Below are 16,306 nucleotides of genomic sequence, written 5' to 3' on the forward strand. Positions count from 1 at the left end.
AACATTTGACAATTCAAGTCTGCAGTACTGTGGGAGACCCACAGCCCCTGGCTGCATCTGTTTCAAGACTCATCCACATGTTTGCTGAAAAGAGTAGGGCCATCGAAAAACAGGTCCACAATCTTTGTTGCACTTCAGGATAGATGGCTGTGTATTTTTGAAAACCTTGTCGTCTTAGGCAATGAATACTGTCAACAGGTTCATGGACAACGCCAAGGTCACCGCCGACAGAGCCATTCCCATTGCTGACACGGTCTGTTGAGTCACCGTCTACAGGAGTTGCCATCAACGGCCTGTTTGAAGACTATGTCGCCGGGCCTGTTGTCAAGGTAGAGATTGACAACTGTAATTTGGAAGATCTTTTCTTTTTGCTAACAGGTCAATCCTCCATGTTTTTTTTTTTTTTTTAATTTCTTTGTTTTTTTAAAGTCTGCTAGATTCTCAAGTATAATGTCCATGTTTAGAGACCGAAGAGGCAGCTGCAAACACTGTGCCAAATCAGTCAAATTCAGGACTACGAGCTTCCTTTTTTTTGCATTGCCTTAGAAGAAGTGCCTGGAGGAGCACGTTTCACTGAATCTTACCCTGAAGAGGGGCTGTCTCCCTTAGAAGGTGAAAAATCTCTTTAGCGGTCAGATATAATACCAACCTCCTTTCTCTGTCCTTAAAAGTCTAGATGAAAATAAGTCCAATAGATATCACATTTAGATGCCTTATGCTTTGGATGAAGATAGACTGAACATGAGGATAATCAATGGGATAATCAATGTAAACCTTTAAGACCACAGGATGAAAAAGTCTTGACAAGAGATTGGTTATCTCCTTCAGTCAAGGTGACAGCTTCTGGTCCAGAATTTCCCCAAAACCAACTCACATTACTTCATAGCTGAAAATGGGGCTTCTTCACATCAAGTGCAGATCAAGTTTGTAACAAATTCTGGTTCGCTGAAAGGTCAGAGCAGAGCTCTGCCAGAGTACAACCCTCACACAAAATATGCAGTAGAAATCTGAGCTATGGTGGACTTTAGGGAGCATAGAAAAGCTTAAGCTTCTACCTTATTTGCTAAAGGTTAGTTTCTTTCAAATGAGGTCGATATGGTACTAAATACACAATGTTGTTTCAATACAATAGCAATTTTATATTAATACACCCTGGTAATGCTATGTAAAATGTTAAAAACATACTAAGTTAACTGCTTTAAGAGCATGTAATACTCCATGTATTTGACATTAATAGAACCATAGTCCAACACTGACAATACTTCAACAAGGATCTGCTAAAAGTGAGAAAATCAAAGTGATCCCTATTCAAATTACAATTAGTAAGCAACTTAAAATGGAAATCCCACCATACCTGGATGATCAACACAGTTTTTGGTGCAGTCAGCTTCTGATCCATAATTGTTCTTGTTCCCGCTGCATCCACCGTAAATAAACTTTGAGCATGCACCAGTTGCAACATCATAATACCAACGGGGGAAGGCAGCACGACAAGGTCCAGTAACTTTACCAACTGCACAATATTCTAAGAGATTGAATAAAATTAATTTAGAGGGTGTCTGATGAAAAAGAATTTACAGAAAATTGCAATTAAAGAATTAAACAAAACTTGCCTTGGAAGCTCCTGCCATTTACTCCTTGAATCTTCTGGGGATCAGGCTTTGGAACTGCAAATAATATTAATAGTAGTTATAATCGTGGTCAAATGGCAAGTGTATTTAAGAAATAAACATGTTAAAGTTTTAAATCAGAAGCCTTCATGATCCTTTTGCAAGGCAAGAATTGAATCAAATGAAAAGAGTTGGCAAAATGTCTTGTAGTTTGCATGGGGTAAAGGAAAGAGCTTCGGTAACACCGATCAAGCTTTAAAAAACAACCAGTTCATGGTCTGCATTGGACCCCCTCTCTTTCCTCCCCCCCCCTCCCCAATAAAACCAAAATATACTACACAGCTTTTGATTACTTACAAAAATCGTAAGCAGAAGAAATCAACATTCCAAATGTTAGTTACATGGACAGAATTGTAATTTTTTTTTTGTTGAAGGTTTTGTATAGCGCGGACAAGACCCTTGCGGGTATCAGAGCGCTTTACAAGCAGATATAGCAAATAAAACTCAAATTATAGACAGAAACGAAAAATAGTTATGATATGAACACATCATACAAAGAATGACAGCATGTAAACATAGTTCATGTGAACTTGGACAGGAGAATAGCTTTCACTTCTCTTTTGAATAGAGTGGAGGGATTCTGTCTGGTGTCAGGAGGTAATGAATTCCAAATCCTAGGGGCAATCCCCGAGAAGGCCAGATTGTATGTTTTCTTAGAAAACCGTTGTGGTTTTAGTAGAAAGTTATTAGCGCTTCTGGAGTATCTATTGCCACAAGATAGTACCAGTTTCTGTGCCAGGTAACTCGGAGCATTGTGGTGAATAGCCTTGTGTGTCATGTATGCGATTTTCAATTGAACTCTAGCTTCAAAAGCTAACCAATTGAGGGCTCTTAAGTCTGGGAAGATATGGCAGTTTCTTTTGGAGCCAGTGATGAGTCTGGCAGCTGAGTTGATTGAGGCTCTTAGGGGGGCAGTCGTCGATCTTAGTAGCCTACAAAGGGTAGCACTCCCATATTCAATTCTGTGGAGTACTAGAGTTTGAACAGCAAGTTTGAGGTCATTTGCGGGGCGGAAGGGTTTGAGTTTTTAGGATATTCATTTGATAAGTTGCTCCTTTTGTTGCGCTGCTGATGTGTTTCTGCATGTTAAAGTTTTTGTTGAGGGTAACTCCCAATGATTTAGCGGAAGTGCAGCCAGTGAAATATAAAGTTTCAGATTTCCAGAGATACACATAGCTAATAGCAGCAATGCCAGATTTGCTTGCACTGAAGTAGATGGCATAGTAAGGAAAGACTAGTAAATTTGTAGTTTCTCCATAAGTATTTTATTTGAAATCAAACTTTAGCAACTCAAACTCAATTAGCTGGAATCCCAGAACTCATTTCAATAGATCAAATAGTTTTCTGTTGTGATCTAGACTGAAAAAGAAAAAAAAAAGGCAGAGATTATAGTGCAAACTTATTCCAAATAAGAGAATAGCGAAAAATTGGTTAAAGTGGATCCTTACTCTGATGTTTCCATTTAAATAGACAGCAACATGTGTAAAAGAGGACTCCCAAGTGCACCATTTGGGGAATTGGATCAAGTAAGATGCCTACTCAAATGGTTTTAAAATTTTACTTATTGGTTCATTTAGAAAAGTGGTGGAAGCTTTACACATTTTCTTTAAGAGAGTTTACAAAAACTCATGGTTTTCATGAAGGATACTACTGAGTGAGTCTGCTTCCAAGTTCTTAACTCTTTTGAAATGAACTCCTGTAAATGATAAATTCCTCAATAACCAGACAGTTCTAGATAGTTTGAGTTTCAAAAGGCAACATTTGGGATAGTTACTCTCAGATTATTCAGATCATGTCTTGGGTCGTTTGCTGGACTAAATAGTGACTTGAATTTGAAAGTTGGAAGAAAAGAATTGAGAACAGGTGGACTGCCCTCACTTTTAGGAGGTTGCAGTGGGTCATTTCAGAAAGGAAGCAACCATCACTATATAATCTGAAGCCCTATCCCAATGAAACAGGATGCTTTTTAGAATATTCTCCAATCTGCACCACTAGTCCACAGACTGGATTGCAGCTTTTGAGAGTTAGTCCGTCAACCCAGCTGCTTGAGAACTGACACCGCTAAACTTCTAATTACTGTTGTAAGCAACGGTCTTATGAGCAGTCATGCAAGATGAACCAGGAATAACTAAATAGATGTGATGTCTTTAGAAAATTGTGGCACTTTAGATGCAAGTCTCTCCACCAAAGGCTAACTATCCATCTAAAAGTATCCCCAGATAATGGGGTGGACTGAATGAGAGCTTGATTCCAAGTCATGTATTCTTAAGCCTAGGCACTGCAGAATAAAAACAGTCATGTGAAGTGTTGTTGGACCTCATGAGTTGGAAGCTTTCAGGAGCCACTCATCCAGTTACAAAGATCTCCGCTTGTCCTAAGCATTCAGCCTCCTCCACCATGCATTTCGAAACAATTTGCAGACACTAGTCCAAAGGGAAGGACTTCTTATTGATAGTGATAGTTTCCTTTATAAACCGTAGTCATTTGTTAAGTCTTTTGGAATTGCATGCAAAAATACACATCTGCAAATGTATTTTAAGCATCCAGTCTGCTTAATTTAGTTGACAGTAGATCGATGAAGGGTAAGACATTCAAAATCTTTCCTTTCTAATCCATTTGCTTGTTGTTCTGAGACCTAGAATGGGCCTGAATTTGTGCAATTTATTCTGCTTTCAACTCAGAACTAGGATATATATAGATCCCTGTTCCGTTCCAGAAAGGAACTACCTTCTCCACAGCTTCCTTATGCAGTAGGATGCCGAAATAAGTGTCAGACAAGACTACTCTGAAGGACTGGCTGGATAACAGTTGAACAGCATATACTGGTCTCCTGTGATATTTTATCCACTGTTCCAGATGATTCCTAATGTTTCTCCCCCCTCTCCCAACTGGGATGGCAATTGGAGAGTAGTCAGTGGTTGGCAAGAGACATTCCCGCTGCAAGACAAATCGGATAGCCATCTCTTCCTCTACTTGACTTTTTAGGAAAAGGCAGATTTGGTTGCTGCTGATGGTAATGCAGTGACCACGGCGGTATTTGTACCCTCTGTTGAGAACAGCAGTAACTATAGGGAATTCTGCAAAAATCAATATAAACCCTGCTTTTCTCGACCTCACTGACTTTAGGACGTTCCAACTTAGTGTACTGCATATCCACATCTGTGCCAAAGAAAGGAGTCACAGAGAAGAGTTGAATTAGAATTATTTGCTGAAGCGGTGGTATTACTCCTGCAAGTTGAAGGAAGTGTGAATGCCTCTTGGCCAATCCATGTCAAAATATGTAGGTTGACATCTCTGATGAATTAGTAGCAGCATTGATGGCTTGGTTGACCACCACTTTACATTCCTGAGGAACTTACCCAACATATTGTCCAACTCTGAACAAACCTTCATTAAAATTTGAATCAAATCCCACAAGGAACAGCACTTCTGTCCAAGCGATGCTGTGGCACTATTAGCTTTCACGGCAGACACAGAGGTTCCACAGAATTTCCAGCCAACTGCATCCATCCATCCATTTACTTTCCTTTTCACGAGGCACAGTAGATCCTTGAGAAGTAGGATGGTGTCCCTGTGCATCAGAAACCCTACTCAAGTCCAGTTAAGGGTCTGGCTGCAGAAAGAATCTTGAACTAGGGCTTGCCTCTTTTCTGCAGCCTGACTTGTGCTGACTTTGAGGCCCAGAGCAACAGCTCAAAGGCATTTTCTTTCAAGCCTCAACTATAGGAAGGAGCGATTATGTAGCAAGGTGCTAATGGAGTCATAAAAATGTTTGATGTCGTTACTCAAACAGTTATTATGGTATGTGGTAATGTTTGTTTGCAACGCTCAGCAAGACCGCATTAAACGTGGGAATGTAGACCACTGGAGAGATTGAGGAAAACTTCTCGTACAGGTGAGCAATGCCTGGTGGAAGACAAAGATGACCGGAGATCTTGAACAAAAGTGCTATGTTGAACGGAAACTTAATCAAACCTGGAAAGCAGTAAGTGAGGTCTATATCTTCTAGAGTGCCTTAACAATGAGCTGGAGCAGTGTCTGTACGCCAGAGGTTTCCAGTCACGTTAAGAGGTCAAAAACATCAGGGGCGAAGTCACTGGCTGAGAAACTGGGTGGACGTAGGACAGTTAATGAGTTACCAGAGGTGTTAGGTCTGCATGTAGCATGAATTGGAGAAGCAGATGAGATGCTGGCGTTAAAAGCTGAGGGGCATTTGTGTTTGATTACAGACTCATCCTATGCAGAATACACTCTGGAGTATTTGGAGTTCAATGTGTCTGGGATCCATCTGAGTTTTAATTTAGACCTCCCCTTCTGCAGGAAGGTGTCAATATTTGCTTGATACAGTGATGAAATATGGTTTAATATATAGTTTGACTTACTGTGCTTACGTGAGGGGGGCCAGAACCTTGTGGAGGGCTGCTTAACTCTGGCTGGGGAATCCATTTTCCAGCAGCAACAGCACCTGGAGGTGGTGCAACAGTTTGGAAAGGGGGTGGGGCCGCTGGAGACCAAAATACTCAAAAGTGCGACCACGGTCTCCCGACCTATGGGATGTGCCTGGGCAAAGGGCTGGCCCGTCATTTGACAGAGGATGCAAGGCCAGGCCAGCCAGCCAGCCCCCCCCCCCCTCCCCTCCTCCCAGGATAGAGTTCCTGGCACAACAATGCGGTTCTGCAATTAAATCATCCCTGGTCAAGTTTGGCAGCCACGTCTCCTGATTTTGGAGACACTATACACTGGAACTAGTATAGAAGGGACTTTGGAATCACAGGAGAACTTGCGCACGGAGGAGCCAACTCTTTATTCTTTATCACCGAAATAAGCTTGGTGACAATACTTTTGTCCCAGTTATTGGCAGAGGCCTTCTCTTATGCACCGGGTGGAGGGGTGGGGGGGGCGGGGCTTTGCAGCACTACTAATTATCCGTTTGCCAAAGTACTTAGATCTAAGGATTGGATCTGCACTCTGGCTGTGTGTGCAACACAACTAAATGTAAAGCCCCTATCTCTGCCAAATCTGGCAAACTCACTGCATAACTGGATGAATATATTAAACAGGCAGTGGGAGCTCTAAATAAAGAGACTGAACAGGTGGAGGGCCATTTAGCGGCCACTACAGCTGCAGTCCCAGAGGCTCTACCAAACAAACCGGGCCCAGTACAACCGGTTACTGATGGAGCTTCAGGAATGCTGCATGACCAAGTGTTAGTTCCGGAGGTAACGTCAGTGAGGCACACTCCAGCCGAAGAGCGAGGATGCAATATCAGTAGTCCTATACCCTCCGAGTGAACGTGCTCCCCCAGCCGAACGCAGGAGACCAGTGATGAAAAAGGCCCACCCTGCTACTCAACCTAGTGTAGCTGTTCTCAATAAAGAGAATTTTACTGTTTCTTCACAGGCTGAGGTGGGAAAGTCCAATGAGAACCTGTACTCCAATTTGAAAGATGTCGAAAAATCTGCTATCGCCCATTCATGAATGGCTGGGAGTGATTAATGGACATTTAAACCATATGAAATCAAAAGTACATCTTGGCTAACGGGGCACTTTCTCAAACAATCCATCCAATAAAAAGGTCCCTCCTGTGTGGTCAGGATGACCCTGTAACTAACTGTAATGCATATACATCCCACCCTGTATGGGGTAATAGTATATTGCAGGTGTCTCCAGCCAGTCATCGCGAGCTACCAGTAGCTCACAAGTCTTCAGAGAAGCTCCAAGCCTGGAGCTCATTTTTAACTATGAACTGCAATAACCAAGTATTGCGTTTTTCTTTCAAAGTTCAGGAAAGGATAGGTTTATTTTACATTATCAGGTTGCAGATGAGTCTGATAATGTGCAGTGCCCCCCTCAGATTTATTAACCATGTGGGCATCACAGGTTCAGCATTGAAGTACTGAGGTATTGGACTCTCAAAAGTAGTTTTTAACTCCGTATTGGAGCATGAGAACAAAATGATATTTCTGAATGCTTTTAAAATGGGCGAAAATTAAAATGAAGAGTTAACTTAATTATTAAGTTAGCTCTTCATTTCAATTTTCCCCTTTTTCAAAGTGTTGCATTTACACAAACAGCAGGCATCTTGCTCCCAGTGGCTGGTAGACAGTGCCATATTTATAACTGAAAAATTAATTTTCTTCTAAATGGTAGAAAATTAAAGTGACGAAAAATGTTTCTATGCAACATTGTCAATTTTATTCTCTACTTTAAATTACGCCAGTTAAGTCCTAATGTTTTTTAAACCATGTTTCTTAATGTTAAATTACTCCCATTCAAATAAATGACCATTTTCCGGTTATAAATATGGCACCATGTCTACAGGCCACTGGGAATAATATGCCTGTTTGCAAAGCTACTTTGACATGGGAGAAAATGAATATGCTACTTACCAGTATGCATCTGTTCTTGGCATGTAGGGCTGCTGACATTCATATCTGTGCACAGATCGCCGCCTAGTGTTGGGTCCGGATGTTTGCACGTTGTTGTCCTGGAAGAGTCTTCGAAGTATCCTGAGATAGGTGACTCCTCCCCTGGACCACAGTGCGCATGGGCATCCTCTCCATTCTTAGATTGTTTTTCGCCATTGTGGCAGTGATGGAGTAGATACAGAAAGTGATGACCATGCTATACAGGAATTCTGAGAGCTGCAGCTGCTACAGGCGCCGGGGAGGAGGGTGGGCGATATGAATGTCAGCAGCCCTACATGCCAAGAACAGATGCATACTGGTAAGTAGCATATTCAGTTCGAGGCATGTGGGCTGCTGAATTCATATCTGTGCATAGAATACATAGCAGTACCTCCCATTAGCGGCGGCTACCAGTGCCAGCGGTCTGAAAAAGAGTTTTGAGAACAGCCTGTCCTACAGCTGCCTGCTGTTTTGATTGCACATCTACACAATAGTGTTTGGTAAATGTATGTGTAGTGGACCAGGTGGCTGCTCTACATATATCATGCAAAGGAATGTTTCCCAGGAAAGCCATGGAGGCCCCTAACTTACGTGTTGAGTGGGCTCGTGGGGGAATCGTTAATGTGCGTTTAGCTTTTTGATAGCAAATTTGAATACATTTAACGATCCATCTGGCTATACCTGCTTTGGAGATGGCGTTACCTTTGTGGTGTGGGGCAAAGGCAACGAAAAGTTGTTTTGTCTTCCTAAAGACTTTAGTCCTGTCGATATAGTACATGAGGGCTCTCTTTACATCTAGTGTATGGAATGCTCTTTCTGCGACAGTTTGTGGGTTTTGAAAGAAAACAGGCAGTTCAATGGTTTGATTCATGTGGAACTGCGATATCACCTTGGGCATGAATTTGGGGTTGGTACGTAGTACGACCCTGTTGGCGTGAACCTGTATGAATGGCTCTTGAACGGTTAGTGCCTGGAGTTCACTAACTCTCCTCAAAGAAGTGATTGCTACTAGGAAAGCTACTTTCCAGGTGAGGAATTGAATCTCGCATGAGTGTAGAGGTTCAAAGGGTGGACCCATCAGGCGTGTGAGGACCAAGTTGAGGTTCCACATTGGAGCTGGTGGGTGGCTTGGAGGAATTACTCGTTTGAGTCCTTCCAAGAATGCTTTGATGGCAGGCACTCTGAATAAAGAGAGGTGCTGCCTGTTCTGGAGATAGGCTGATATTGCGGTCAAATGGACACGTATTGAGGTGTACGCCAGATTGCATCGGTATAGGTGTAAGAGGTAACAAATTATGTTTTGGATGGATGCGTCTAGCGGGTTAATGTCATTATTATTGCAATAAATGACGAACCTTTTCCATTTGGCTGCATAGCAAGCTCTGGTAGTGGGTCTTCTAGCTTCCTTAATGATGTCCATACAGTCAGGTGGCAGGTTTAGGTAGCCAAACTAGGACTTCAGGAGCCAGATTGCCAGGTTCAGCTGTTGCGGATCTGGGTGCTGAATCTCTCCATGGTTCTGCGTCAAATGCGCGGGTTTGATCCGCAGCCTTTGATGCGGCACCACGGAAAGTTCGAGAAAGGTGGTGTACCATGGTTGGCGTGCCCATGTTGGAGCAACTAGGACGAGTGTCAGTGAGTGTTGTCTGAGTTTGCGTGCCACCAGCGGTATCAATGGTGCTGGGGGAAAAGCGTACGCAAATCTGCCGGACCAGTTCATCCATATCGCATTGCCCTGCGACTGCGGATGTGGGAATCTGGCGGCAAAGCTTTGGCATTTTGCGTTTGCTTGTGGCGAATAGGTCTATCTCTGGATGACCCCACTGTTGGAAGTACGGTTGGAGTACTGACGGATGTAGCTCCCACTCGTGCATCTGGTGGCTGTGTCTGCTGAGCAGATCCGCCATCTGGTTGTCCTTGCCGGGGAGGCGTTCCGCCATGAGGAATATGTTCCTCTGAATGGCCCACTTCCACATGCTCTGGGCCAGATGAGACAACTGTGGAGAGAGTGTTCCTCCCGGCTTCTGTATATAGTACATGGCAGTCATGTTGTCCGTCCGGATCAACACGACTTTGTTGCACAAGTGTACTTTGAATGCTTTCATTGCCAGGAAGATTGCCATCAGTTCTAGAAGGTTGATGTGCATCTTCTTTTGCTGTATTGTCCATAGTCCCTGCACTGTGTAATTGAGTACATGAGCTCCCCCATCCCTGGAGACACGCGTCCGCTGTCAGTATTATTTGTGGAACAGGCTTTTGGAACGGTCGGCCCTTGCAAAGGTTTTGTGGATTCCACCAATGCAGAGAGTTGTATGCCCGACCGCTCACCAACACTAGGTCTTTTAGTTGTCCTTGAGCCCGATTCCATTGACGTGCTAAGCACTCCTGAAGCGGGCACATATGTAGTCTCGCGTGTGGGACTATGAAAATGCAGGAGGCCATCATGCCTATCAGCTGCATGAACACTCGCGCGGTAAGGGAGTGTTGGGGTTTGAACTTGGAAATCAGCATTTGCATGCTGTTGATCCTCACTAAATTTGGCTGAGCTGTGGCTGCCAGAGTGTCTATGGTCGCACCTAGGTACTGTTGTACGTGTGCGGGTTGGAGATGTGATTTCGGGTAATTTAGTGAGAACCCCAGACTGTGAAGAAGGTGAATGGTGCGGGACATGTGGCTGGCACATTGCTGGGCTGACTTTGCCTGAACAAGCCAGTCGTCCAGGTAAGGGTAGACGTGAATTTGTTGCCTCCGTAGATGTGCAGCCACCGTAGCTAGGCACTTTGTGAAAACTCTGGGTGCTGTTGTCACGCCGAAGGGAAGAACCTTGAATTGGTAGTGCTGCCCTTGAATAGTGAACCTGAGATATTTTCTGTGTGAGGGGTGAATGGGTATGTGGAAATACGCATCTTTGAGGTCCAGCGTGGCCAGGAAGTCTCCCTGTTTGAGCAGCGGGAGGACTTGTTGTAGGGTGAGCATGTGGAAATGCTCGGAGAGAATGTAGCGGTTGAGGGGTCTCAGGTCTAGTATAGGTCTGAGTGACCCGTCCTTTTTTGGTATTAATAAGTACAGGGAGTACACCCCCGTACCTTGCTCGCGGACGGGCACGACCTCTATTGCGCCTTTTTCCAGCATACTTAGCACTTCCTGCTGTAATAGCGCTAAGTGCTCTGAGGACATAGGATGGTGATTTGGTGGTATGGTGGGTGGAGTGGAGGTTAATTCTAGGCAGTAACCGTGTTTGATAATATCTTTGACCCACCTGTCCGTGGTGATGGAGTTCCACGTGGACAGGAACCTTTGTAGCCTTCCCCCGACAGGTGTTGTGTGGTCGGGAGGAAGGGAGAGGGCGTCACTGTTTGTTCTTGGGGGAGGACCTGGTATTGCCGTATCCGCGTCCTCTACCCTTTGTGCTGGAGCCACGATATCCACCCCGGGTGTTTTTATCGTAAGTACTTTGTGTGTTGCCCTTGTTGAAGGTTTGCTGTGACCCCTGTCCTCGACCTGCTCCTCTATTTCCGGGGCGACGAAAGGAGCCACTCCGAAAGGACTGTGTTTGGAGAGCCCCCATGGACTTTGCAGTGTCTGTGTCCTTTTTAATTTTTTCTAGGGTGGTGTCAACCTCTGGTCCGAACAAGTAGTCCGGGTTGACCGGCTGATTGAGGATGTTATTTTGAACCTCAGGTTTGAATCCGGAGATTCGTAGCCAGGTGTGTCGTCGTAACATGACGCTGGTATTTATTGCTCTAGCAGCTGTATCTGCGGCATCCAGTGCACACTTAATGGATGCGTTCGTGAGGAGTTGTCCCTCCCTGATGAGGATCTCAGCTCCCTCTTTGTATTGGTCAGGGAGATGTTGGAGTAGGGTTTCTAATGTGTCATAGTGGGCGCGATCGTAGCGAGCTAGGAGCGCCTGGGTATTGGCAATACGCCATATATTAGCTGCCTGTGCTGCAACCCGTTTGCCGGAGGTCTCTAGCACCTTGGACTCCTTGTCCGGGGGAGGAGCTTCGCCAGTAGTCTGAGTGCGCCCTTTTGCGAGCATTTGCGACTACAATGGAATCTAGAGGCAACTGGCCTCTAATGTACGTAGGGTCCACAGGCGCCGACCTATATTTTGTGTCGATCCTGGGGTTTATTACTCTTGCCCTAGTGGGTTCTTTGAAAATGTCCTTTGCTGGTTTAAGGACACCTTTCAGCATGGGTAGAGTTTTGATATTCCTTTCTGAGGATGCGAAAGTATCCATTAGAAAATCGTCCTCGATTGTGTCAGAGTGGAGTTGCACACCATGATTGGCCGCAGCACGTTCAATGAGGGCGTTGAATGCGGCAGTGTCCTCTGTGGGAGACGTTTTCGCGCCATATAGCTGCGTGTCCTGTGTATCCATAGGCGCACCCGGGTCTACAGGGTCATCCCAAGCCTGGTCAGGGTCCTGTTGGCCTTCAGGGTCCATCTCTCTGGGGTAGGGGACATCGTCACCCATGTAGTAAACCAGGAAGGGAAACCAGTCATTTTGGGCACTAATGGCTGTCGCTGAATGTCCGAGGCCGGGCCAGATGGCGGGGCCGAAGAACTGCGGGATAGGTCTTGGGTAAGGCCCAAAGGCGATCCCTCGACCAGAGCCATTGACTGACGCACTGGGATATCCTCAGTCTGTACGGGTAGGCCTTGCTAGTCACCTGAGCTACTTTCTTCGGCCCCTAAGGCCTCATCGTAGTCTCCTACCTTGGTGTCGGCTTCTTCCCTGTGAAAGAGTTGCTCTTCGATGTCTTCCGATCCGGAATAGTGTTCGGAAGCAGGGCTGGAGGGTAGGTTCTCCACGCCTTCCACATCTTCGTCCTCGGCGCTGAAGATGTTGGTCGGGCCGGTGCCGCTTGCTGCGCTTCAAGTCTCGCCGCTCGTCGATTCCGGAGAGTCTTCTTGGATCGGAATCAAGCACAGGCCATACATGTGGATTCGTCGTGATCCGGTGAAAGGCATTTGTTGCACACCGAGTGGACGTCGACATGGGGATATTTCGCATTGCAAACAGGACACCGCTTGAATGGTGTCCTCGATTCCATCGTCGATGTAGGGTCGATGGTCGGATACGATGCGAAAAAGTTGTTGAAGTCAGTAAACTAACAAGTAACTGTCGATACCGATCGGGAACAGTACCGACGCGAACTAAAGGCCTTTTGGCCTGAAAAAAGTTTCCTAACTTGAGTCAAGATAAGCACATCCGAATCCAATGGCGGAAAAAAACAATCTGAGGATGGAGAGGAAGCCCATGCGCACTGTGGTCCAGGGGAGGAGTCACCTATCTCAGGATACTTCGAAGACTCTTCCAGGACAACAACGTGCAAACATCCGGACCCAACACTAGGCGGCGATCTATGCACAGATATGAATTCAGCAGCCCACATGCCTCGAACTTAAAATTCTGTTTTATGTCATGCATTTAAATTTAAAGTTGTATTCAGTTGAATTTTCTCCGATTTCAAAGTGTTGCCTTTAGACACAGTACGATACCAAAGAGGATAATGGACGGAGCATTTGAGCAAATCAAACACTCACCCCCAGTCAACTGATCTGGGTTTAATCCATCAGCATTCTTTAGCTCACTCCACCAACCCAGTTCAGACATGGCCATTTGCAAATCAGTCTGACCCTGTGCCTCATGGGAACAGTCCAGCCCGAACTGCCAAGCCATGTCTTCCCTGGACCAGAAACAAGCATCCTGGGACCGGTTTCGGGTTCATAACCCTTATCAGCCAGGCCATCTTGAATCCAGTGGCAAAGTGAGCAAGGGACCCACGTCTGGGCATACCCTGCCAACTTAGGCCGAACAAAGCGATACAAAGCGATGCTTGTTTCCGGTCCAGGGAAGACATGGCTTGGCAGTTTGGGCTGGACTGTTCCCATGAGGCACAGGGTCAGACTCATTTGCATATGGCCATGTCTGAACTGGGGTGGTGGAGTGAGCTAAAGAATGATGGATTAAACCCAGATCAGTTGACTGGGGGGGTGAGTGTTTGATTTGCTCAAGCGCTCCGTCCATCATTCCCTTTGGTATCGTTCAGACACAGTAGGCATCTTGCTCCTAGTGGCTGGTAGACCTGCTGCTATATTTCTATCTGAAAAATACAGCCAATTTTTTTTAATGGGAGAAATTTAAAGTGGAGAAACATGTTCCATATTATGAACATTTCTGCAGAACATTTTTCTGCACTTTAAATTTTTCACATGAAAAAACAAAATACTGTACATTTGTGTTGTACGTATAATAGTGCCACATATGGTTTAAGGTATACCCTGTGCGACAAGTACATACGAGACAGGCTCTCCGTCACTCGTACACATATCCCATTTCACACACGTTCATACATTCCCACAGACCATGCACACACTGATGCACATGGCAGCCCTATCATAGTACCCGTAGTCTTCGAATTTTGTTCAACCCATAGTAAACGAGGCCCCAAGGACATTAGGTTTAAAGTCCATGAAGTTGGGCAAGGGGGTGTCTAGTAACAATATGAGTTACATGGCCTTCAGTAGCTCACAACGATTCACTGATCAGCTGTAGCTCTCATAACAGAAAAGGTTGGAGGCCCTGGTATATTACATAAAGATCAGTTACACCCTACAGATACGACTGGGACTGTGGAAGGGCCAACTAGACAAGTGGACAACCCCCATATTTTGGTTCCGGAAATAGTAAGGGGTTTACCCCATTCAGTTATATGAGCTTAGAATAGATGGTTCGGTCACCTTTCCTTGTAATAGATGCTCACCTGGCCCATTGAGAGGTACCACCAGTCAGTAACTAAGGGACAATACTAGTGCAGGGAAGAAGGGGGGCAATTTGAGATGAACATCAATCTACCATCTGCTTGTTACCCTTATGTGGCAATTATGACAAACGTCCCTCCTTTGAGCCCAGGTACAGTGGAGTAGTTCGACCAACTGAGGAATAAGGGCCTACACTGGCTACAAACCAAGTCAGTTTTCCCAATTGCGGAGTCGACCAAATAATCATGGGTTGGGTAGGTTGGATGTACTAGGAAGACAAAGGGGGACTGTCATTATAAATATCAGACATCCTAGAGCTGCAGGAGAGATTCTCTTAAGGGCTCCAACGCCCAATATAAACTTATGTGACCTCATTCTTTCCCCCCGGGGTACTTCTACCGTCATCTGCCCCCCTCTCATCAGATGTTAGGTGCCCTCCTTCTCGTTCAGAACCCCAAACACCCCCACCCCCCCAAAATTGATCACCAATTCACCATTACTGCAGCTAACCGGTTTGCGGCCTTAAACAATTTGCACGAGATACACTGACCTAGCATATCAGGGGAAACTTCATCAGGAGGAAGTCGTTGATCAAGTTAACTCTAAAAGCCCTAGTTATGGTCTCACCGCAGGACAGATTACTCCTTCCCCTCATCAGCCGACTCTGCTAGCTAGGTAAGCTATACCAAATGCCCTTCGCTGTGACTCGTCGAATTACCACATCCCCTTTGCCACTTTCAACAGGACACAAAGGAAAATATCTATTCACCTCATGAAACATAGCTGGATTTAAAAATAAATAACTGACCCTGAACTGAATCCATCTTACCGCTATGACCCATGTGATTTGTCTACAGGAATCACACTCCAATACCCTCTCTCAGGCCACTGAAGGAATATGCTACTTACCAGTAGGCATCTGTTCTTGGCATGTAGAGCTGCAGAGCCACACACTTAGGATAGTAGATCTCCATCTGGTGTTGGGCTCTGATGCTTGCAGGTTGTGGTCTTCGGAAGAAGTCTTTGGTCACGAGATAGGCGACTCCTCCCTTGGACTACAGTGCGCATGGGCATCAACTCCATCCTCAGATTGTTTTTCACCATGATGGGAAATGGAGTTTGTAGAAAAGAGATATCCATGTGTAATGTCTAAGTAAGACGCTGCTGGAACAGATACAGGTCCCGGGGAGGTGGGTGGCCGTGTGTGGCTCTGCAGCTCTACATGCCAAGAACAGATACATACTGGTAAGTAGCATATTCCGTTCGAGGCATATGAGCTGCAGATCACACACTTAGGATAGACTATATAGCAGTGTCTTCCCTAGCGGTGGTCACCTGTATCGGTTGAAGCAGTTTGAAATAAAGTTTTAAGGACAGCCTGACCCACAGAAGCTTGTTGCTTTGCTTGCACGTCAACACAATAGTGTTTAGTGAAGGTGCGAGTTCTAGACCATGTG

At 45.2% G+C, this 16,306-nt stretch overlaps 1 protein-coding gene across 2 annotated transcripts in view; it reads right to left on the reverse strand.

Annotated features, from left to right (window-relative positions):
• The window catches only part of SPINT2 (serine peptidase inhibitor, Kunitz type 2), a 282,081-nt gene that overhangs the window by 87,453 nt on the left and 178,322 nt on the right, over positions 1–16,306 (reverse strand). For both annotated transcript variants that reach the window (XM_085625939.1, XM_085625938.1), the window contains 2 exons: positions 1,614–1,667; positions 1,355–1,525 (listed from right to left, as the gene is read on the reverse strand). In XM_085625939.1, coding sequence (XP_085482065.1) covers positions 1,355–1,525; positions 1,614–1,667 — 225 coding nt within the window. The remainder of the gene's footprint in view (positions 1–1,354; positions 1,526–1,613; positions 1,668–16,306) is intronic.

This window comes from Triturus cristatus, chromosome 9 (genome assembly GCF_964204655.1).
Source record: "Triturus cristatus chromosome 9, aTriCri1.1, whole genome shotgun sequence".
Classification (NCBI taxonomy): Eukaryota; Metazoa; Chordata; class Amphibia; order Caudata; family Salamandridae; genus Triturus; species Triturus cristatus.